General features: G+C 50.4%; 2 protein-coding genes across 3 annotated transcripts; one reads left to right on the forward strand and one right to left on the reverse strand.

Moving 5' to 3' along the window:
- Nucleotides 1-264: 264 nt before the first annotated feature.
- Nucleotides 265-11,819, reverse strand: YWHAH (tyrosine 3-monooxygenase/tryptophan 5-monooxygenase activation protein eta). Of its 2 annotated transcripts, XM_027124192.1 has the most exons (3): nucleotides 11,417-11,815; nucleotides 10,390-10,553; nucleotides 265-1,705 (listed from the first exon to the last, which is right to left on the reverse strand). In XM_027124192.1, the coding sequence occupies exons 2-3, from the start codon at nucleotides 10,390-10,392 to the stop codon at nucleotides 1,052-1,054; spliced, it is 657 nt and encodes a 218-aa protein (XP_026979993.1). In that variant the 5' UTR covers nucleotides 10,393-10,553; nucleotides 11,417-11,815; the 3' UTR covers nucleotides 265-1,051. The 2 variants fall into 2 exon arrangements, with proteins under 2 accessions (XP_026979993.1, XP_026979992.1); XM_027124191.1 differs by lacking the exon at nucleotides 10,390-10,553 and having other exon boundaries at nucleotides 11,417-11,819.
- Nucleotides 11,820-16,178: 4,359 nt separating this feature from the next.
- Nucleotides 16,179-21,489, forward strand: YWHAH-AS1 (YWHAH antisense RNA 1). The gene is given in 4 exon segments (XM_027125279.1): nucleotides 16,179-16,230; nucleotides 19,744-19,943; nucleotides 19,946-20,083; nucleotides 20,085-21,489. Coding segments are annotated over 4 exon segments (576 nt in total). The 3' UTR covers nucleotides 20,271-21,489.
- The last annotated feature ends 1,577 nt before the right edge of the window (nucleotides 21,490-23,066 follow it).

The raw sequence follows: 23,066 nt of genomic DNA on the forward strand, positions 1-23,066 counted from the left end.
ATTGGGGTCTGCTCGGCCCCTCCCGTACAGGCACCAGCAACAAGAAGAGGGGATCAGAGAGGCTGTTAGCTGGGTTCACACAAAACTATTTAAAATTCATGAGTCTTTTGTGTACACTGCAAAATGTGTGATGGAATCAGGGGGCACCAAGACTCGCTATTCCAGAAATGCTTCAGGGTTTGAGAGATCAAACCAGGATTCCAAGCGGTGAGCCGTGATAGGGCTCCTTGAGAGCAGGAAAAACAAAGACCATACACACAGAGATGATATCCCCAAAGCAGCATTTATTTACCCACTGAATTCCAAAACATTTAATTTAGAAGTCTGGCATTTCATAATTACCCATCTTGATCGACATGGGCTGACACACATGGCGCTGTCAGGATACACAAGGACAATAGCCAAATAGTTACAAAAAAATAAATCCATGATTCTTAAACAGTCGCAACCAAAAAAAAAAAAAGTTACAGGTATCAAAACTTTAGATGCATTGCATTGAAAAGAAGGTTTGTGCACATCATAATTTAAAGAGGCAAACAAGGCGCTACTGAAACCTCACGTTAAAGTTTATTATTAAGCTGATGGAAAGGAGCAAGTGGTCTCTCATATCAGCTTCCCTTAACAGTTTTCCATTAGCTAAGAAAGAGGTGGGAGGGGTGAATTCACTTTTGCATGCACAGATGTACTGCTTTAACAAAACACTAGCAGCTGGTTTTAAGTGGACCATTTAAATACCAACTGTAGCCTGTGTGGTTAATTCTCCTAACTTCCCCGAGGCTTTCGCCTGCACTTCACCTAGATCAGCAGGCATAGGAAAATGCCTCCTTCAGAATGCACCTGTCTGCACAATTCAGAACGGGAGCTCCTGTGGGCTCAAAGCAACCATCAGTCCAGCAATGCCCATAAATTTATCTGGAACTGCTTCCCGGGGGCAGAGAGCAGATCTGAGTAGCTGTGCTGCCATACAGATAGGTTTAGCACTAGATACTTAGTGACTGTGGTGAGGAAGGACCGGTGGTGATGGGGTCGGGGCGGGGGTGGGCCGAGGCGCTCAGTTGCCTTCTCCGGCTTCCTCGTCCTGCTGGTCGCTCGTCCAGAGGGTGAGGTTGTCTCGCAGCAGCTGCATGATGAGCGTGGAGTCCTTATAGGAATCCTCGTTTAGTGTGTCCAGCTCGGCTATGGCGTCATCAAAGGCTTGTTTGGCTAAGAGGCAGGCCTGCTCGGGCGCATTCTGGATCTCGTAGTAGAACACGGAGAAGTTGAGGGCCAGGCCCAGCCGGATGGGGTGTGTTGGCTGCATGTGCTCCTTGCTGATTTCGAAGGCTTCCTTGTAGGCTGCCTCTGAAGCTTCGACCACACTGTTTTTCTTCTCGCCAGAAGCCACCTCTGCCAGGTAGCGGTAGTAGTCGCCCTTCATCTTCAGGTAGAAGACCTTGCTCTCATACTGGAAGTCATTGCAGTTCTTGATGAGGAACTTGTCCAGCAGGGCCAGCACGTCATTGCACACTGTTTCCAGCTCCTTCTCGATCTTCTCCCGGTAAGCCTTAACCTTCTCCAGCTTCTTCTCATTCCCGTCAGCCGTGGTTTTCTGCTCGATGCTGCTGATGACCCTCCAGGAAGACCGCCGGGCACCGACCACATTCTTGTAGGCCACAGAGAGGAGGTTTCGGTCTTCATTGGAGAGAGGTTCGTTGAGCTCGGTCACCTGCAACATCCCCAAAAGATAAACACTGAGACCCGAGTCTGAAAACCCTGGAGAGAGATCTTCCCTTCAACCCAGTCAACAACCCTCCTCAAAAACAGGATTACGGACAAGCCACTCAAGAAAAACCAACTGGACAAGGATCCTATCTGAAGGGAGACTGCAGTCTAACAGAAGAGATAGATATTAACTCAAAATATTAGTGATAAGGACTCTGAAAAAGTCATAATAATTTAGGCCTTCTAAGATGCCGCCTTCACCTTGGCGGAGGTGTGGGGATAAAGATGTTGATGGAAGGTTGTGAGGTGCTGGTGCACAAGGAGGTGGTGGGGAAAAGCCCTGAGGCTCAGCTATTCTGCGTAAGATATTCTCACAGTAAAATCATACAATTCCTTTGTCAAATATCCAAAGGTTATCACAGACTGGAAGTCCACTTCCAGCTTTCTATTCTAGAAAGAACCAATCACACCTCCCTCAAACACTTATTAACAAAGAAGAGTTTCCCAGATGAGCTCAAACACCACACAGATCTAGTGGCCAGAGTTTCACTCTGGTTACACGTGGAACCCACTGGTAAACCCAGCCCTCCTCCAACCCAAAACAGATGCATTAGTGACAATAAGGTGTCCCCAGCCTCTGCTGAAAGGAGGCATAACTACTCAGCAGCAAGCTTTACTCTGACCTACCTGACAGGAAACCCTGACTGCCCATCAAGGATGGAAGCACCAATTATTTTAAGTGGAAACGTTAAATTTCAAATTCTTCATGATGCCAACTGCAAGCAAGCCAGCTGTGTCATCAGTAGAAGGAACACTGGACTTTGCTGTGCTGAGCTGTGCCACCAAAAAGTCATGTTGAAGTCATAACCCCTGGTACCCATCAACGTGACCTTATCTGGAAACAGGATCATTGCAGGTGTCATCAAGTCAAGATGAGGTCATACTGCATAAGGTGGATCCTATATCCAATGACTGGTGTCCTTATAAGAAAAAGGGAGATCTGAAGACGAAAGCCATTGCCATGTGATGATGGAGGCAGAGACTGGAGTGATGTGTCTACAAAGGCCAAGGATTACAAGGATTACCAGGAGCTACCAGAAACGAGGAGGGGCAAGGGAGGATTTTCCCCTAGAGCCTTCAGAGGGAGCACAGCCCTGCCAACACCTTGATCTCAGACTCTAGCCTTCCAAACTGTGATAAAATACATTTCTCTTGTTGTAAGCCATCCAGTTTGTGGTGGCTTTGTTTGGTGGTCCTAGGAAATTAATACAGACTTAGAATCAGAAAACTCTGGGCCCCAGCAAAGCCACTAACACACTAAATTGGCCTGTATCTTCTATAAAATGGGGGGATTCCTCAACTATGTTACCTACTGGGAAAGGTCTTTAATTTTAAAAACAGAAAAAGAAAAAAGAAGAGCACTTAGAAAACCACAAAACTCAACAAAAAGGCATTACTTAAATCAAACTATAAGGACAGAACTTGCTCCAATGGAAGGGAACAGCCAAGTCTGATGGAGAAACTTATTAACAACATAATAAAACAGACACGCTTACCATGGATTAAGAAGACTGAGCAGCAGAGAATCAGAAGTTTAAAAAAAATGAATTAAAAAGGATGATAGGTCTATTTGAAAAATTAGTAGTTCAAGAACATAAGCAACAAATGTAATCATTAAACGTGTAAAATTAGAAAACTTGTGCCAAGTTCTTAAAAGTGAAACACGCAACTGTCTACCACCACCTCCCTCCTCAACAAATCCCAGACAAAATAAAAATACCAGCTCCCTCTTCTAACTTCCCCATTTCCCTGTCCCCAGAACCCCTACTCTTCTGCTGCAAATCATTAGCCAGGGATGGCCTCTCCCTCTTTGCCTAGTCAATCAACCCAACCCACTTCCTCCTTCAGCGTGGTCTTCAGCTACAAGCCGCCCCTGACATTCCCCAGGAGGGCTGCCTGCAAGCCCGGCTCCTCATTCCTCCCCACAAAGACAGGAATGGTCTCCACGCTGGTCTGGGGCAATCCCCTCCTCTCTACTAATCCACAATCCATGCTCCCCTCAAGACCTGTAACCCCACTAGTTTTCTCCTTCAGGGAGTGCCTTTAAACACACTTGCTTACTAAAAGTATAAAGAGACATTGTAGATATTTTTCTGATAATTTGGCCTTTTAAGGAAGCAACCCTTATAAATCAAAATTCCATCTCAAATACTAAGACAAATCTCAGAATGCTTGAATCCTTTAGCATGACACTTTTCTAGGCCAATATTCAGTAAAACAAAACATGAGGCAAGAAAAGAATTTGAAAAGCTCCTCAGATCTTCCAATAAGTAAATCCAACTAAGGCCACTTGATGTTAAAATGCAAATGACATCCATAAGGAGCCACTATATACTTCATCCTGCGACCAGTAAAGCTGCTTTTGTTGGACTACTGCAAAGACACCTCATAGTATGTCCCCAGAGCACATCATTAAAATTGAGTGCATATCTGAAATATTTATATATCACACAGTGTTCGCACAAGGGGTGGTATCATTACTCAAAAAAAATCTTAAGGGCTTCCCTGGTGGCGCAGTGGTTGAGAGTTCACCTGCCGATGCAGGGGACACGGGTTCGTGCCCCGGTCCGGGAAGATCCCACATGCCGCGGAGCGGCTGGGCCCGTGAGCCATGGCCGCTGAGCCTGCGCATCCACAGCCTGTGCTCCGCAACGGGAGAAGCCACAACAGTGAGAGGCCCGCATACCGCAAAAAAAACAAAAAATCTTAAGACATCTACAGTTTAGCCTGAGCTAGCTGTGTGACATTCAACAGAACACAGCTTTTCTGGGCATCAAAAGTCAAATAAGGGGGACTAGCCCAAACAGTCTCCAAGGACTTCTTCAGCTCTGAAATCCTAGGATTCCATTTTTCCTGAGCAACTATAACAGGTGTGGTAAGGCCTGAGGTCAATACTATTGAATATCAACATAAATGTGGGTGTATCTGTAGGTTCCAGGAATCCGAGGATCCCTGCTCCATCAGGAATAAAATGCCAAAAAAGGCTACTGGACAGTATTTATGACACCTTCACAAGAAAAATCATTGACTAGGAGTGTCAGTGTTTATGTAACGATCACCTGGTGGCCTGCCAGTCTGAATGAATCACTATCGGCATCAGCTGAGTGTGACTAACGGCTACACAAGCATTGTTCTCAGAACCCCAGCCAGGGCCTAACTAGGAAATAACTGGATACGTTTAAATATAGTGTGTTTTAATACTCCTGGATTACAGCTCGGTTAACAAAAGGAAACTTATGGGAGGAAGACAGTTTTATTACTTGATCGGATAACTAAAGAAAATTGGGAGTTTTCCCCAGATTGGAAAATTACGGACTGAAGTAAAATCAGATGGTCTATTAAAACAAGATTTACAGCCAGTCTTGGCTGGTGATACTTACTGCAAATAACCTTCGCTAATGTTAGTTAGCACGAGTTCCCAACACTTCAAATTCCAAAATACGGGAGCCAGGAGACTTCAAGAGAAGTCTCGTCACCCACTAAGAGGCGCAGACACTGGGAAGCAAACGGTGTAGGGAAAGGAAAGCAGGAACGGGTCCCAACCACCCTAAGACTAAACCAGCGGGATGGCCATCTGCGGAGTCTACGGAGATGATTTACTGCATCTCAACAATCACAAGTTTCCAAATGGTTTCTAATAAGGAACAAAGACTAAACACGGATTTCTCGAGATAGAAGAGACCCAGACAAAGGTTCTCAACCTTCTTTCTACTCCAACTCCAGTTTCAACACTCTCGTTTCCGTCGCACACCAGGTGCGCCCAGTGCGGCCACCCCAGACATCATATATCTTCACGTGGCTATATCAGCTGCAAGGGGTTCCACCACCTCTGCTTGCAGCCACTCTGCTGTCTTGTTCTCCTGTCCACCTCCCCACCCCAGGTAATCCTACTTACAGGCTTCCTGAAAACCTTAAATTGATGGACCCTTCCCATTCAGGAAGGCTCTCCTCTCATCTCCTTTGAGGACTGGACTCCCTGCCAGCCATTCTGCTCATGTACATCCTCACCACGCAGCCTTTGGCTGCACCAACTCCTTTCACCCATTTTCTCTGCTCTGGACTACACAGCATTTCTGAAAGTCACGAACAACCTGGTCGACTACGAATTCATTTATCTTCCTATGACACCACTGGCTTACTCAAAAATCCCTAAGGGCCTCCTCCCACTAACTCACAAGGCAATAAACTATGTGTTTGTGAGTAAAAATAGACCCACTGCCAAAAACAGCCCACGGACTATTTGGGAAAATTTAAAGTTCTCAATCTGGGAAACATCCAACCTCAGAAGGAACACTGAGCAAACAAAAAAACATCACCCCTGAGCTGCCAAGCCACACTGCTCAAGTTGGGGTTGATGCGACTCCTCCTGAACAGCGCTCTCATCCTTCACAGCTACACACACACAGCACAGCCACCACCCCGAACTTTATAGCTACCCACACCCACATGCTACCAGCAAGCTTGCTTTTGATATAAGAGCTTATAACAGAAAAAAACAATCCTCATGAATAATTATGTAAACATAACCACATCATAAAATCTTTAAGCTTCTTTGGCAGAACCCTGTATATATTAAAAAAAAAAAAAAAGAAAAGTGAGCTTGAGGGATGAAAGCTTTTTTGGCTGACTGTTCCCCAAGTTAATGCCCCGAAAGTGAGGATTCTGCCTGTACCCCAGCTGGCAAAGCACCTGCCATTGGTCACCACTTGCCCAAGCCTGGAAAGACTGCCCTCTGTCTAAACCAGGGCGAGACTGCAGTTCTGCAAGGCTGGGAGAGGGGCCAGCTTCAAGCTCAGAGCAGGTGAGTTCAGGTTATGAATATTCACTCTAAGCTTAACATTAGTCAAAATAGCTCGCTTTGTATCGTTAAGAGACCACCTTTGTCTTGCTCTGAACATAAGTAAACATTTTCACAGGTCTTGGCAGGCATTATATATAACCCCATCTGAACAGCGTCACTCTACCCTACTGCCCCTGAGGCACCAGGACCGAAGGCTTCAGAAGCTGTGCCAGTTCCCATCACAGGGAAGTGCCAACACCCACCACCAAGGAGGGGATGCCACTGCGGCGAGGAGTGGGAGGGGCAGCCTCAACCTGGACACCTGGGAGCATCTCACCAACAACCTAGACACTGGAATTTGGGGGCCTCTAGGCTTACAAAATATACTAAAAGCAATATGGAAAAACAATTTCCTAAAACACCACAACTATAATGTAACATAGTCTTGCACTTCTCAATTCATAGCAAGAACTCAAATTCAATTAATACTTTGCTTCTTAAGCAAAAAAACTGGTCTTCAAGAGAACAGCACAATCCAGATGAGTCTGCCTTTCATGCTCCCCTGCTGCAGCTAAGAACCGTAAGTGGTAGATTCTGTTTTTAATCAAACTTGGCAAAAATGACTTACATCTAATAGAGGGAATTATTTGTTCAGTAAGCCCACTTATGTTAATGGCTTGGAACTTAGTCACCAATGATGACAATGGCTAATAGACCAGAAAGTACACTAGAAAGAAATGATTCCTTAGCCTCATGGGGCATTGTCACAGTGGTTAAAGTGATAGCTCTAAATTTGAGAGTTCAAATCTTCCCTTTACAACTCAACCTTGAGAAAATTAATCTCTTCAAATCTCATTTGTAAAATGGAGTTAATAACAGGATCCATCCAGAGTTGTTCGCAAGATTAAATGAAAATGTACACATGGAATAAAAGCTACCATTTACTAACTGCCTAATAGGTAAAACGATAAATTTCATAAACTTGATGAATTGTAACATGGAAAACACATCTGGGGTATCCCCTCCCAAACCGTTTTTCTGGAAAAGTGTGACACTGCAGTCTACCACTAATATTAAATTCCAGACAATGATGAGAAAATACATTTTTGGTTTCCTTAAGGGAGTAGTGAGGTCCTTGACTGTGGGAGCTCTTCCGGGGATAATGCAGCAACCCCAAATCCAGATGGGGACAACTCCCACGTCAGTGCAGCAAAGCTATGTGAACTGTTCACCAACTGAAGTGTCTTTTAACTGAGGATATTGCAAGAATAATGCAGAGACTTCTTCCTTCCTCAGTCAATACGTGACAAAGCGATACTTACATGGGAAACACGACTTGCTATTTTACATAGATTTCAAACGGTCCTACCAATGTGGCTTTAAGATGTCACACTAACCACAATTCTGGTACACCTCAAAATCATCCCTAGTTTCAATAACTGCAACACGGGTTAGGTCTCACCCTGGGCCACTCAGCTGTGCTCTCCTTTTACATACCACCTGCTCACTTCCCCACTTCCCAGGATCTCACAGCTGTTGGAATAACAGCCTCTGGCCACTGGTTGGACCTCTTCCCCTCCGACCCATTTCCTTAAGCTGCAGCTTTGTTGCCTGCACTTAAGATTGCTACAGATATTCTTCAAGTCCTTCAGACATATTTCTCCCCGTCCTTTGTCAACTTTGTAATCAATGTTAAAACACACCATGCCATCCCAAACAATTTTGACATTTTAAAACTTCATGATTGCCCCTATGTTTTAATATAAAAGATGACCAAGGGCAATAAGTGACATGACTGAATTATGTCTGTCCATGAATATTCACTAGAAATCTATCTGGTTAGTTACTCTCTTTCCTTAGAATCACTTAGTATTATGCACAAGTATTTTTATGCCACTTTATGGGTTTATCTCGTAGTTCTCATAAGATGGTACTGTACTCATTTTATAGAGGTTATGAATTGTATAAGGGCATTCCAAGCCTGGTCTAGAAAGGACTTGGGTTCGAGAATCTTTCACAGTGTTTCTTTCTAGTTAAGGGACAAGGTACGAGATGGGGGAGAGCTGGAAGAAACGTCTTTACTTCACTTCAAAAACATTTCTTGCCTCTTCAAATTAGGACGAAAGGCAGGGAACTGCAGTTCTCAACTGATGTGAGCCAATACCTTTGTTTCCAACATGCGTGATTTCTTAAAGCCTTACTGACAGCATCCTCCAGGTGACGCTGGTAGCATACGGAACATCAATCATTACAGGCAGGCAATATTATTAGCTACCATTTAAATTATAAAGGAAACAGAAAACAAGTTAGAAGAATGAAAGCTGAAAGCCCACTTGATAGTAACACGAACATTACAACTTACACACTTTAGAGGACCAGAAGACAAGAGATGTGAGCTTCAAGGTCACAGAGTGGTGGCATCAGAACACCCCCTCACTCAGGTGCGGTAGAGAAGCCTACTTACCTGCCCTGAAGAAAACCCACACAAGCCCAGAGGGTTATCAGAATTCCAACTCTTTCCAAAAGCTATATTTTAGGTCTATGATATTAATGAAATAGGGACTGAGTCTTCTCAATAAAATTAAGAATTTAACATACAAATATCAACTTAACAGGTAAAACATGAGAAACAGTTTTCCACTGACCCTTGCCAAGTCCTTTCCAATTAATATATTCCATTAATTTAGATGACCAAAAAAAAATTATTTAATAGAGGAAACAGGCATACTGACCAAAAAAGTTCTTATTTTTTAATAGGAGTTACCTTGAGGGAATGTTTATCACAATTCTGAAATGACATAATTAGAGTATGCACTGAATTTTCAATGGCCTATCCAACCCATCAATCATCTCAGATACAGATATTACATATTCCCAATACATGAAAGGGTCCATTAGTTTGCAAAATCCTACCTTAATGTCTCAGAGAAAATCTGTGTACACAAGTAGGTAGCTGCAGGAAAGCATCTTTCAAGCCTGCTTTCGAAGACCAGAAAACCAATTATTTTCTCTCCACAAACTGTATTCCATTCGGTTACATCTCTGTATTCTTTCCTTACTTCCAATTGCAAGTTGCCTCGGGTTTCCTATAGCTCCAGAACTACATTCTAGTCATTTTCCCTTAGCCTCAATTCACTTTGCTTCCAGACCCATCCCTTCTTTATTCCCCAAAAGGCTCCTAAAACTGCGGCCTTCAAAGTGCCACTTGCAGGATAGGCGAGGGCCTCGCTAAAATGTCCAGAAAGCGGCCTCAACCGCACAATCCCAGTTCCACTCGGTGACTGGGGAGAAGAGGCGCACTTAAGTGTCGCTTGCTGTGTGGACAGAAGTGGCTTTATCCCAAAGAAGATTAAGCTCAGGACCCCTTCCAAGGAAATGCACTCAGTCAGTCCTGTTTCTGTGGAATTTGCTAAACTCATATACCCTACTTTTTTTTTCTTATAAGACCCCCAGAATTACACAGACTTCAGGTCCCAAACCTAAATCGTCCCTGGTCTGGATGAAAAGCTCCTACCTGGCCCACAACACCATGATCAACTCCGCATCACCAATGAATCAACAAATGGGTGGTGGTGGTTTCCAAACACCTGGTTCAACGTGTGACGTGAACGACATGGAAAAGATAACACTTCTTACCTGGATAATCCTAAACACGGACCTCAACAACATGTTTCATATATTAATATCAAAAGCTTTAAAAGGAATTTTTCACATGACTCTGAAATTTTACAGAGCCTCGATATTTGTAGTTTTTTCTTTAGGAAATCCCCTCCCAAGGCCCTAAGAAGGGCAAATGAGCTATATAACCCAGGGCAGTAATTCTTGAACTTAAACCCAATAGCACTTGCCATGAGGGCTGGTTCAAGTGCAGATATGAGTCCCACCCCTGCGAGTTTCTGAGTCTGTAGGTCTAGGGTGGGGCCCCGGCGGATCCTCCCACGTCTCAGGAGGTTGTGCACTGGGTGAACATGGCACGTTGGCGGCCGCAGCTGTGGCTCTACCCCTCTGTGACCTTGACGCAGAGATAAGTAATGTTTATTAAAAGAAAACGTGAACTACTGTGAGGAGACAGGGACAGTGGGAGGGTCACCGGAACTCTAGGTCTCAGACACGCAGGTGGTATCTAATCCACCGCATTGGCCAGGGTGTGGCCGGCCGCGACTCCTTCCCCGGAAATGGAGCTGCAGACGAGTCTCCAGGGGTCTCGGGAAGGCAAAGGCACAAGGGCTCGCCTCCCCCAGGCGTCAGGACCCGTTTTAGTCTCCGGGCAGATGGGCGCAACATCCAACCTGGGAGGGGGCCCCAGGCCCGCCGCGCTCCCGCCCGCGTCCTCGTCGGACTTCAGGATGGGGGGTCTCCGCACACAAAGCGGACCCCGGGCGCGGGAGAATGGAACCAGAACGATGCCGGCGATCAGAGCAAAAGCGGATCGACATTACACCGAGTTCAGGTCGTGGCAGAGGAAACCAGGAGAGACAGGGCGCCACTCACTAGGTGATTCTTTATTACAAGTTGGGGTGTGTGGAGGAAGGCGAGAAGGGGTGACCCAGCCTGGCAGAACGGTCCAGGAGGAGAAATGCGGCTCCCTCACCCTCCCTCGAGCACCCTCCCCCACCCGCGGCTCCGAGCTGGGATGCCGCGACCCCCGCCCACCCCCGGGGTCCCCGCCGCGCCCCCTCCCTGGACACCCCCCAGGCCCGGCCGCAGGAAATGGCGGGGCGCGCGGCGGGCGCGGGAAAAGCAGGCTGAGAGCGGGCGGCCGCGCCCAGTGGGGCGGCGGGGTTGCCCCTGGCCCAGAGGGGGCCGCCGCCCGGCTGCCCACCCCTCCCCTGCGCCGGGCCCCCGGCCGGCCGCCCGGGCTCCCGGCGCGCTCACCGCCTTCATGGCGGAGGCCATGTCGTCGTAGCGCTCCGCCTGCTCGGCCAGCCGCGCCCGCTGAAGGAGCTGCTCGCGGTCCCCCATGTCGCTGAGCCCTGCCTCGCCTCGCGCCCCGCTCCGCTAGCTCGCCCGCTCGTCTTCTCCGGTCGCAGGGGAGGCCGCCGCCGCGCACGCGCACTGGCTCGCCGGCCGGCCCAGGCTGCAGGCAGCAGGTAGCGCCGCTCGCCCTCTCGCTGGCTCGCCCCGCGCGCTGTGGCTCGCGCCGCGGACGCCGCCTAGGGAGGACAGGCGGCCGCGCGGGGGGATGGGAGGACGAGAGGACGCCTGCGCAGTGGGAGCGGCCGGGCCGGGCGGCGCGGTGCTGCGCGAGTGGGGGGGGGGAAGGGCGGGCCAGCCCTAACGGTCTATTTCAAGGTGACGTCACCTTCTATAAATAGCTGAGGCCACCGCCCCGCCCCAGAGCCGCGCAGGCGCCTAGCGAGTGCTGCATTTTACCGCCGCAGAGGTGGAGGTGGGAGAGGGCAGGGCTGGGGTTGGGACGGCGGAGCGGGGGTGGGGGTGGGGGCCTCGGTGATGGCAGCCGTGCAGTCTGCGCACTGTCACGACCCCACCCGGAAAGGCGTCTCTGAGTCCAGGTTAGAGGTCTGGCTTGAGAAGGGCCCCCAAAGCAAATAAACCTAGTGCTTGGGGAAGCCAGGAGGCCGCGTGCTGGAGGGACGGACGTGCCCCGGACCCGCCCCCGCCCAGCCTGGCCGATGGGTTTCTAGGGGCCACACCCTGAGCTTCGGTCAACACTGGCCGGGCAGGATCAGGTCCGGCCTTTGGGGGCAGCCCCAGGTACTTTCACTCACTGCGTCCCCTTCCTGGGAAGTGGCCTTGTGCAGACTGTGCCCTCCACGGGAGGAGAGACTGAGTGGCCCCGCTGGGACGGCTAAGAGTCACCACACACTTGCTAGGAGATGGGCCGGTGCTAGGCCTTTCCAGGTATGATCCTATATAATGCTCACAGCCCTCCACCCCTGGTGGGCCCTGCTGGCCTCCCCGTCTGTCAAAACCAGACTAGTGACTTGCTCAACGTTACACAGCCTGTAAGTGGTGGCAGGTTCCTCCTGTGGCAAAGAGGAGAGTGGACCAGCTGGTCACTGAGCCCAGTCCTGGCGTTCCATGCTGAGGACCCCTGGTGCCAGGCGCTGGTCTGGGTCCCGGACAAGGGAGGAAAATCCCAATCACTAAAGCATGGCCAGACTTAGTACAACATGCCAAGGAGAGTGCAGGTGAAGGGGCCTTATGGTCTCTGAGCATTTTATTGAGCACCTACTGCATGCTCAGCACTAGGGGAAGGAGTAGCCACAGAATAACTAAGATACAGCCCCTGCCTCTGAGAAGTGGAGGTCTAAAAACCGAAGAGCAGGTAAGCTGGACCTTGAAGGAGGTGAGAGTCAGCGAAAAGGTATTAGGGAGGGGGGTCCAGCAAGGGTGAGGGCTTGGTAGTGAGGATAGAAACAAAATGGGGAGGAGAGAGGCCTGGCAGTGGGACATGAGGTGGGATAGAACAAGATCATGGAATGTTTTCAGTGCCAGGCTGAAGATTTAAGGCTTTATCCTTAAGTAATCAGGAGCCACCAGAGGCATGGAAGCCATATTTCAGGCCCAGAATCTTGCTCCACAGAGTTAGATGCATTAGAAGGGAGAGGGAGGGACTGGAGAATGGGCCTTTTCTGGACCTCAGTTTCACCGTCTGGAGCACTGGACTTGAAGGACTGTTTAAATCACTGTAGAATAGGAGAAAGCCTGGAATGTCAGAGCTGGCAGGACCCTTAGACTCACCACGGTCCAACCCCTTATCCTACATAAGGGGAGAGTGAGGTATCAGGGGGAGGAGAGGCTGACCCCAGTTTGCACAGCCAGCAGAGCTGGGACCTTCATACTAGGTCTCCTGCTTCCTGGGCTGCCTTCTACCTGCTGTGATGCTACAGTGAGGACCTCAGTACCCATGACACAGCGTTTGGGAGGAAACCCCCACCCCAGGCTTCTCCATGCTTTGAGGATTCGCCTTTGCTAACTACAAATGGAATCGAGGTTAACAAACCAGGCTGATCTTTCCCCTGGTGAATATCGTTAAAGAGTGTGGTAGATAATAACTTATCATCCACCGTGGGCCTGATGAGGACAGATTCCTGTGAGAGGTGGAGGAGGGCCAGCACTGGGGGGACCTCCACAGTTCCTTCCAGCCCTTAGAGGGGTTAGAGCCCTTCTAACTTCTTATCATGTTGGACTGAGATTGATTTCAAAACAGTAAAAATCAGATGGACTGGAGCATTCTAAATAACTGATTTTGACATTCATAAATGTCAAATGGGGGACAACTTTGGTTCGCCCATAAAGCTTTGCTTTCTTTCTCACCAAACTTCACTGTCTCCACCTCCTCACCACCCCCCCCCCCCCCCCCCCCCCCCCCCCTGTGCTCTGGCTCTACCCCCACTCCTCCATCTAGATGGCCCTTGCTATGGCCACCAATCCAAGGTCGCTGCACAGTCCTCTCTTTCCTGGCCCTCTTGGCTGCACTTGGCACAACTGCTCGCCCCTCCTTGACAGGCTCTCCTCTTAGCTTTCATGGCCTTGCACTCTCCTGGCTCCCCTCTGCTGCTCCAGCCACTCCTCTTCTGTCTCCTGTGTGAGCTTGTCTTCTCAGCCTACCCGGAAATTCGGGGGTTCCTCAGAGCTCTGCCCAGGCCCTCTGCCTTATCCTGAGCGACCTTATCCACGCCCACTCTTGAACGGAAGGGGACATCTACCACGTTGCCAGCACTGGGCCAGGTGCTTTGCAGAGATGGGCATATTTTTTCCCTCAAGATACCCCTGTAAGGTAGGTAGGATTTCCATTCCCATCTTACAGATGAGGAAACTGGCTTGAAGATGTTCCATGTCTTGAGTAAAATCACACAGCTGGTAATCAGCAGAGCCAGGATTCAAGCTCAGTTCTGTCAGACTCCTAGGCCTGATGGCCCCACGATGTCGTGAGGTGTGAGCTGACAAGGGGTCAAGGTGTGACTCCCCTTTGGGGATCATTCAGATTGTAAAAAGCACACACAAGCCTCCCTCTTGTAGCTTATACACTTATCAGCATCCATCTCCTTCACCCTTGGGAGAGAGCTGCCCACTCCCCAAAGTCTTGTAAATAAAGCCAGGATGACCACCTTGGATAGGTCACCTACTCCCAGGGGTCTAAGTCCTATCAAGCAATGTAGCTTTTGAACAATTTCCAAGAGGGCCTCTGAACCAAGGCAAGGGGGCTGATGATCAAGGTCAGACACACTGTGTGGCCCCCAGAGCTCCGAGCAGGTACCCAGAGCAGGGGCCAAGTCCGCTGCATCTTTACCTGGCAGGGTCTCACTCAGGGAACAGAGCAACACTCTCCCCCCAGCTATCCAAGGACATGTGTGTGATGTGATGGGGAAGAGGATCTGAACTCAGGTCTAAATCCTGCTCTGCCGGTTACCAGCTGAGTACCCTTGGGGAAGCCCCTTTTATTTTTGAATTTAATTTATTTTTTTATACAGCAGGTTCTTCTTTTTTTTTTTTAATTTTATTTATTTATTTATTTTTGGCTGTGTTGGGTCTTTTTTGTGGTGCGCAGGCTGCTCATTGTGGTGGCTTCTCTTGTTGTGGAGCAGAGGCTCTAGGCACGCGGGCTCAGTAGTTGTGGCGCACAGGCCTAGTTGCTCCGCAGCATGTGGGATCTTCCCTGACCAGGTCTCGAACCCGTGTCCCCTGCATTGGCAGGTGGATTCTTAACCACTGTGCCATCAGGGAAGTCCTTAGCACATTCTTATTAGTCATCAATTTTATACACATCAGTGTATACATGTCAGTCCCCATCGCCCAATTCATCGCACCCCACCCCCAGGAAACCCCTTTTAAATGGGACTGACCATCCTGTTTCTTAGGGTTGGGGTTCGGCAAGAGCACATTCACACCCTGCCTGCACCAGCCATCACAACTGTAGAAATTTCCTTGCTGCACCCCACCCTGAGCCAGTGGTAATGACTGCTTCTCACGCAGGACTGGATTTCCAAAGCATTGCCAGAGCCCTCTGCCAGAGCCCCGTGAATAGGTGACCCAGAAAAGGCACGTCCTGCTTTTTTCCTTGGGTGTCCTGGGACACTCTGAGCTCCCTGCGAAGTCTGGGTGCCAAGGGACGTGTTACAAAGAAGCCCTGGTATTGTTCTGGAGAGATGGCGTTCACACTGTCAGCATGGTTACCGGCTTGAGACGGAGGGGCCACCCACCCACAGGTTCGTGTCACCCAGATAGAATTTTCTTTCCCCTCCCCCCCCCCAAATGCAGACCTCCTGCTGCCCGGGTGAGCCAGCTGATCCCAAGCCAGTGATGATAGCACCACCACCAGGAGCAGCAGCTCTTGCTGTTAATTGCTGGCTGTCTGACTGGCTTGGGGGTAAACACTTGACCCGCCTGTACCAGCTCCCCAAATCCTCACAACTCTGGGAAAGAGGCTGTTAACCCCATCATATGGAAAGGGAGACCTAGAACAGTCAGGTGCTTACTCAGTGGTCAAGGCGGTCACCCGCGGCCTCCCACTCATGGCCACTCTCTGCCAACTGCCTGGGCCCCAGTGTCCTTTCACTGATACCAACTTCCACCCCCTGTGTCTAAGATCAGCCTGAGTGCACAGATTTTAGGATCAGCCAGAGCCTCCCGCCACTCTTTGAAAGCCCGCTTTGGGAGCAGATCGGCTTCCATGGCAGCTTTTGGCATTAAGAAGTGTGAAAATGTCCTGGTAGCTGCAATCTGTGAGCTGGCAGAGCTCAGAGCCCCGTTCTCAGCACCACCCCCCCACCACACACACACACAAGTTTGTTCAAAGGAGCTCAGCTCTGGGGGAGAAAGTGAAGCTGTTGCCTATGGAATCGCAGTTAAAATGAGGGTGAAAAAGGCTTTTGCTTCAGTTCGGCAGATGGTCAAGGAACTTGTGTTTCTTAGCCAGAATTTTCTAGATCCTTTGGCTGGAACCATCTGGATAATTGCCTCAAGCTTCTGTGTGGTTCTCACTAGGTCGCCCCAGGTGGGAGGGGCTGTGGTGGTCCAGGGAAAGCTGGAGGTCAGAGCCTGGAGTGCAGTGACTTCCAGTCTCTGAGCCTTGGATTTCCTGTCTGTGAAATGGGAGACTACACTGGCTTGGATGGCAGAGTTCTGTCTTTTTTCCAGCTCTGAAGTTCTAGGGTATGTCACCACTGGAAGTTCAGCAAATGACATGGCAGCTCAAGAGGGTGAAGCAGGGATGCCTCACAGGCCCAGTGTCTGGACCACATCCATACAAGGAGTGGAGGAAAGTAGCAGAACCTACTCCACAGCAGGCCACAGGCAGCGGGTGGCCAGCACACTCCCACTTGGTCAAGGAAATGTCGGTGTTATCGTTCCGACTTTACAGATGTGGAAGCTGAGGCCCAGGGAGGTTAAGTATCTTGCCCAACTGCAATGCAGAGAGCAGGGAGCAGGAACCCGGATCCAGACCCACTCCACCATCACCATTCTTTCCATGCCCACCCCGACCTTCTGAGCACCTGAAAACGTTCTCTCAGTCTTTGAGCTGCACACATCAACAGCTGTCATCAACTGCTGCTTAAATCATAACCTTGGAAGTGAGGGTGAGGTTTGCTGAGTTTCCACCAAGGTTCCCTGCCAGGCAACTATGCTACAAAACAGCTTTTCCTCCCCAGTATGTTAGTAGGAGGCAAGCAGATTTCTACAGCCTTCTGTCTTCTTCCAGACAACAGTGGTGGGCTGGCCCTGACTCAGGAGACAAAGGGATCTGGCGGCACCAAAGCCAGAGGAGAAGGCTGACTCCAGGGGGCTGGTCTCTGCAAATAGCCCTGAGCTGCCGCTGGGGTCATAGGTAGGAAGGACACGCTTTTCCCCTTAAAAGATACAAGCTCCTCCACCTGGCCCTTCATGGCCTGGCCCTGGCCCACCTTTCCAAGCTCAACACCTACTTGTTGGACATCCTAGGACCACCGGGCTCACAGAGCCTGCCCACAAGTTTCTACCAACCTTCCCATTCTTCTACCTCTTCCTCTAAGTCTTTAATACCCAGCTGAAATCTTACCTCCTCTAAGGAGCTTTCCCAGGTCTCCACCAAGAAGCACTCTCTCCTTCTGCTCACTCCCACTGTGACTCTGGAATCCACCACCTGCATGGACTTCTTTTGGTAGGATTGGTGTTTCCTGGCCAGCTACTAGGCATCAAGCCCTGTGCTATGCAATTTCATCTAATCCACGATCTCATTTAATCCTCATGACAATTGTGAGGTGGGGAATTCCTCTTGTACCCATTTAAGCAGATGGCGAAAAGGAAGCTCTCTTACCCAAGGTCTTGGAGCTAATAGGGGCAGAGTCACTCTTTGTCACTTATACCACCTGCTTCCCACTTCATAAGGAAGTTGGCATTTCCCTCGTAAAATGTAAACACTGGAGGACAGGGCCTGTGTTTCATTCATCATCTGAGGCCCTGGGGTGCCCCTCTTCATGAGTGCTGAATCGAATCTGATCACACCTTGTGCCTATTGCAGAAATGCCACCACAAGAGCCCTCTTTGTGAGTGTCCAAGGCCTTCCAGGAGGGAAACGCTTTAAATTGGCTGATAGCTAACTGACTGGCAGCCTCGTGGAAGATAAGACCGGGGAGAGAGCCAGGGGGTGGGAGGCAAGATTGCAGGGGCTAGGAGGGGGCTGAGAGGAGGAGGAGGAGGAAGTCTCCCGGATGAATTTGGCCACCTTGCAGTTACTTGGAGTATAAGATCTGGAGTTGCCAGACGCGGCCTCAAATCCCAGCTCTTCTGCAGTAGCTGGGATAGCCTGGGCAAGTCACTGCACCTCTCTGAGCTTCAGTTTCCTCATCCGTAAAGTGGGCCTGTCGCTCACGTTGAACCTCCCACCCCCGGGGCTGATGCCAGGAGGAAAGAGGTTGTGGATGAGGGAGAGAGTGGGTGCTGCCTGCCAGAAGCCTGTGACAGTGCTGTTACTGCCTTTATTTAATTAATCAATTCATTCATTCATTCATTCATTTTTGGCTGCGTTGGGTCTTCGTTGCTGCGCACGGGCTTTCTCTAGCTGCAGCGAGCGGGGGCTACTCTTCGTTGCGGTGTGCGGGCTTCTTATTGCAGTGGCTTGTCTTTGTTGTGGAGCACGAGCTCTAGGCGTGCAGGCTTCAGTAGTTGTGGCACGTGGGTTCAGTAGTTGTGGCTTGAGAGCGCAGGCTCAGTAGTTCTGGCGCACGGGCTTAGTTGCTCTGCGGCATGTGGGATCTTCCGGGACCAGGGCTCAAACCCATGTGCCCTGCATTGGCAGGCGGATTCTTAACCACTGCGCCACCAGGGAAGTCCCCTGTTACCTCCTTTATATGGGACAGTTGGAGAATCAGCCCAAGCTGAAATGCCCTCCCTGTGAAACCACTGGGCCCTGAAGGCCTGGGGGCAGCATGGAACTCACAGAATCACAGACTCACACTAAGGATCTTGGAGACAGCTCAGGCTGGCTTTCTTTCTCTGAGAGACAGCACTGCATGATGGGCCATTAGTCAGCTCTGCCAGCAGATGGGCCTGGCTTCAAATCCAGCCCCCACTTGTATGTGGCCTGGTTCCTCATCTTCAATATGGAATTAAAAATAATTCCTCTGCCACAGCTCTTTGGGAGGATCAGAGACCCAGGCAATGAGAGCTGGTTTTAGTGTTAACTATGGGGAACTGAGGCTCAGAGAAGGAAGAAAATTCACTCACAGTCACACAGTAGATTAGCAGCAGAACAAGGTCTATGCCCAGGCTCCATCCCAAAGCCAAGGCCTGGGCTTGTCCTTGGACAGCTGCAGCCTTACCTCAAAGAAGGCCGAGATGGGGAGTGTTGAAGGCCGAGGAATTCACACTGAGATCTCTTGTGATATTCTGTGTCTCGCTGAGCTGAGGCCACTGCTTGGGTTGCCTATGGCCAGAGAATGTCAAAAAGCCCGCGTCAGAGCCTGGGATTGTGTGTCCAGCCTGGGGTCTGATCCACAATATTACCCAGGGCTTTGTGATGTCACCCCTCTGAGCCTCAGTTTCTCATCTCGCCAAATCAGAGTAAGCCTCCATGGCACGGTGAGGAATTCTGTGAAGGCACAGAGCTATTTTCATAACAGCTACCGCTGAGCTCTTGTCCTGAATCAAGCCCTGTGCCATCACTCGCCATGGCTTCGTTTGGTCCTCATAACACCCCTGTACAGCGGAAACCCAGCTTGTAGATAAATGGCTGGGAAGGGGTAGAACCAGGGTCTGAGCTCCGATCCTGTTCCCTCTTCCTGAAACACTCACCCCTTCTCTTTCCAGACCTAACTCAGGCTCCTTCTTTGGGTTCAGCATAGTCGTAGCTTCCTCTGGAAGGATCCCTCGGCCACAAGCTGGGTCGGGCACCTGCTCTGGCGCACAGTGCTGGGTCTGCCCCTCTGCGTTGAGACTGTTTCTCCCTCTCCTCCACCAGACGGGGAATCCCATGATGCAGGGACCTTATCACACTCATGACTGTATCCCCAGAGCCTAGAACTGTGCTTGGCATACAGCAGGTGCTCAATAAATATTTGCCGAATGACTAAAGGCATCGTGCCAGCATCGGGATGCCAGCCGGGCCCCGAGGGAGCAGGGGAGATGGAAGGAAAACTCCTGGACTCCTGCCACGCCTTACATTAGCGGCATCTTCTCTGAGTCCGACAGCCAGCCCCCTGGGACGCCATTTGAGCCAGCTGAATTCCAGGCACTGCTTCACTTTGGAAAGGCAGCCACAGCCCTCATCAAGCAGCCTGGTAATTGACGTCACAGCGGTGCCAGGAGCTGCTCCGTTAATATTTAATGCAGACTCCACTGCGGCAGAGCGGCAGGCTAGAAGGGCTGAGGGGCCTGCAGAGTCCCCAAAGGGTCGTGAGGAGGGCACAGATGGGAAAGGGCTTCCTAAACCGGAAAGCCCCCAGCAGATGAGCATTACACCAATGCGTTTTAGCCCCTGGCTTAACTCAGAAAGAGCCAGGGCAGCACGTGCCTGCCATGGGACAAGGAGACTGCTGACTGAGCCCTGGTGATAACTATGTGGGGGATTAGGGACTCCCGGGGACGTTTCCTGGAGACAGTGGAGGACAGAGCCCTGGCGCCGGCCAGACCTGGACTCCACCCCAGGTTTGCACTACGCAGCTGTGTGACCTGGGCAGCAGCTGCACCACTGAGCTCTCAGTTCTCTGATCTGTGCAATGGGCATAATGATACCCTCCCTGAGACGCTTTTGTGAGAATTAACATGAACGAATGATGTAAAGGACCCAGCTCATCACACAGTAGAACCTCAGCAGATTCTGGAGTGCCTTCTCCCAAACCAGGTGTGTGGGTGTTTCTTGCATTCATCGGCTGAAGTGATGTTGGAAGGGAAGAAGGAGCAAGGTTTGGACTTGTCACCATGGTGGGGCACCACCCCAGAGAGGCATCAGACAGAGGATGGACAGAGAGCCCAAGATGGCAGGAACAGAAGGGCCCTTTTGGACCATCTCTTCTGATTGAACCCCTCATTTGACAGAGGAGGATGCTGAGGGCCCCAGAGGGAGCAGACCAGCCCAGAGGCTCATGCTGCAGAGCCGGGGTCTGACCTGGTCTGCAGTCACCGGCCTGAGACTCCATCCACTGAGGGATTTACCCAAGGCCACCCACTCAGTGGAGGAGGCAGGTGACATGATAAGATGCTCTGTTCCCTGGCCTCTGCTTCTCTGGCCTGGACAAGGCAGGAGCCTCATCCTCCCCACCCGCTTCCTGGTCTCCCTCCAGCGTGTTTCCCCACAAATCCCGGGAGCTTCACAAAATGTAAATCCGACCACGTCATTCCCTGCTTAAAACGCTTCTGTGGGCCCAAACTCAGGGTTGCCAGAGAAAATACAGGAGGCCCCATTAAAACTGAATTTCAGATAAACAATGGTTTTTTAGTATGTTCCAAATACTGCATGCACATAATTATACTTAAAAATTATTTGTTGTGGACTTCCCTGGTGGTGCAGTGGTTGAGAATCTGCCTGCAAATGCAGGGGACACGGGTTCGAGCCCTGGTCTTGGAAGATCCCACATGCCGCAGAGCAACTAGGCCCATAAGCCACAACTACTGAGCCTGCGCGTCTGGAGCCTGTGCTCTGCAACAAGAGAGGCCGCGACAGTGAGAGGCCCGCGCACTGCGATGAAGAGTGGCTCCCGCTTGCTGCAACTAGAGAAAGCCCTCGCACAGAAACGAAGACCCAAACGAAGCCAAAAATAAATAAATAAAATACTGAATACATAACTACTTTAAAAAAAAATACTTGTTGTTTATCTGAAATTCAGAGTTAACAGGACAACCTGTATTTTTATTTGCTAAACCTGGCAACCCTACGCAAACTGCATTCAGGAAAATGTTGGAGTGTTTAACTGGCCTCCGAGGCCCATTTGGGCCCCAAGCTCATCCTTTCCCTCTCTTCCACATGAACGCTCTGCTTCAGAAATGGCTCTTTGCCTTTATTTGAGAGTCCCGGGCTCTCCCTCTCCTCTGGCCTTTGCAGATGCTTCCTTCCGCTGGAACCATCTCAGTGCCTCCACGCCTCCTGCTGCCCCACCATGCTTGACCTGACATCCTTCAGGCCTCCGAAGGGTTACTGCTTCCTCCTGGAAGCCTTCCTGGCTCTCCAGGCCTGGGCAGTACCTCTTCTGGGTTGCCACCGTGCCTTGGGCAGGTCCTCCGTCTGTTCTGGTCCCTTGATGGAGAGTAGGGATTCAGCAGACATTTGTTGCATTTGCTAAATTCCACAGCCCCTCGCACTTCCCCTAGCAAAAGTTTCCCCTCTTTCATCCAAGTCCTATGTGCTCAGATGTCACCTCTCCTCAGAGAGGCCTTTCCTGACCATCCTGGCTGAAACAGGACACACACACCTGCTGTCCCGCCCCACCCTGCCCCGGCCCCACCAGTCACTCCCTGTCCCGTTACCCTGTCTCATCCTGTCCACGGCTTTTACTGCTCTCGGGAATCACGATTTATTCACTTATGGACCCACCGTCCCTCTCCTCCACTGGGCAGCAGCTTCCACAAGGGCAGGGGCCATAATGGCTCGTTCCTTGCCGTCTCCCTAGCATCTGTGGGGTGTCTAGCCCAGGGAAGATGCTGCAGACCATGGCTCGTGGTGAACTCGTGGGCCTGCCCCTTGCTGGTGTGGGCCTTAGGGGAGCAGAGTGGCGGGCATGAGCTCCCACCTTCCGTGTCCTCCAAAATCAGTACCCTTGGGAGGGCAGGAGGGCAGGCCAGGTGGCTGGCCTCTGTTTCAGGGGCAAGAGCTTCTGGGAGCACAAGCTGAGCAGGAAGGAAAGAAATCTGCCAAAACATTCATTTTCGGCGGGGGCTCAAATTCAGAGCAAGGAAGTCATTGGGTTTTCTCTCCTCTGTGTTGATTGCCAAGTGCCAGCTGCCCAGCCACGTCCTCCTGAAGGGTCGCAAACCTGGGACACTAGGCAATGGGAGACAGTGTTGGGGGTACCGAGTCACTCCTTGGCAGCCAAGGATTTCTAAATCCCTAACACAAAGCAGATCCTCTGAGCTTGTCTTTTCCAGCAAC

This window comes from Aethalodelphis obliquidens, unplaced genomic scaffold, assembly GCF_003676395.1.
Source record: "Aethalodelphis obliquidens isolate GAN/ISIS:26980383/991018 unplaced genomic scaffold, ASM367639v1 scaffold28, whole genome shotgun sequence".
NCBI lineage: Eukaryota > Metazoa > Chordata > Mammalia > Artiodactyla > Delphinidae > Aethalodelphis > Aethalodelphis obliquidens.

What these genes read in the sequence shown, in the direction of transcription:
- YWHAH (XM_027124191.1), bottom strand. Translation starts at nt 11,503, where the DNA reads ATGGGGGACCGCGAGCAGCTCCTTCAGCGGGCGCGGCTGGCCGAGCAG. An exon ending in TGGCCTCCGCCATGAAGGCG is followed by an intron (nt 1,706 to 11,416) that starts GTGAGCGCGCCG and finishes GGGATGTTGCAG; the next exon opens with GTGACCGAGCTCAACGAACC.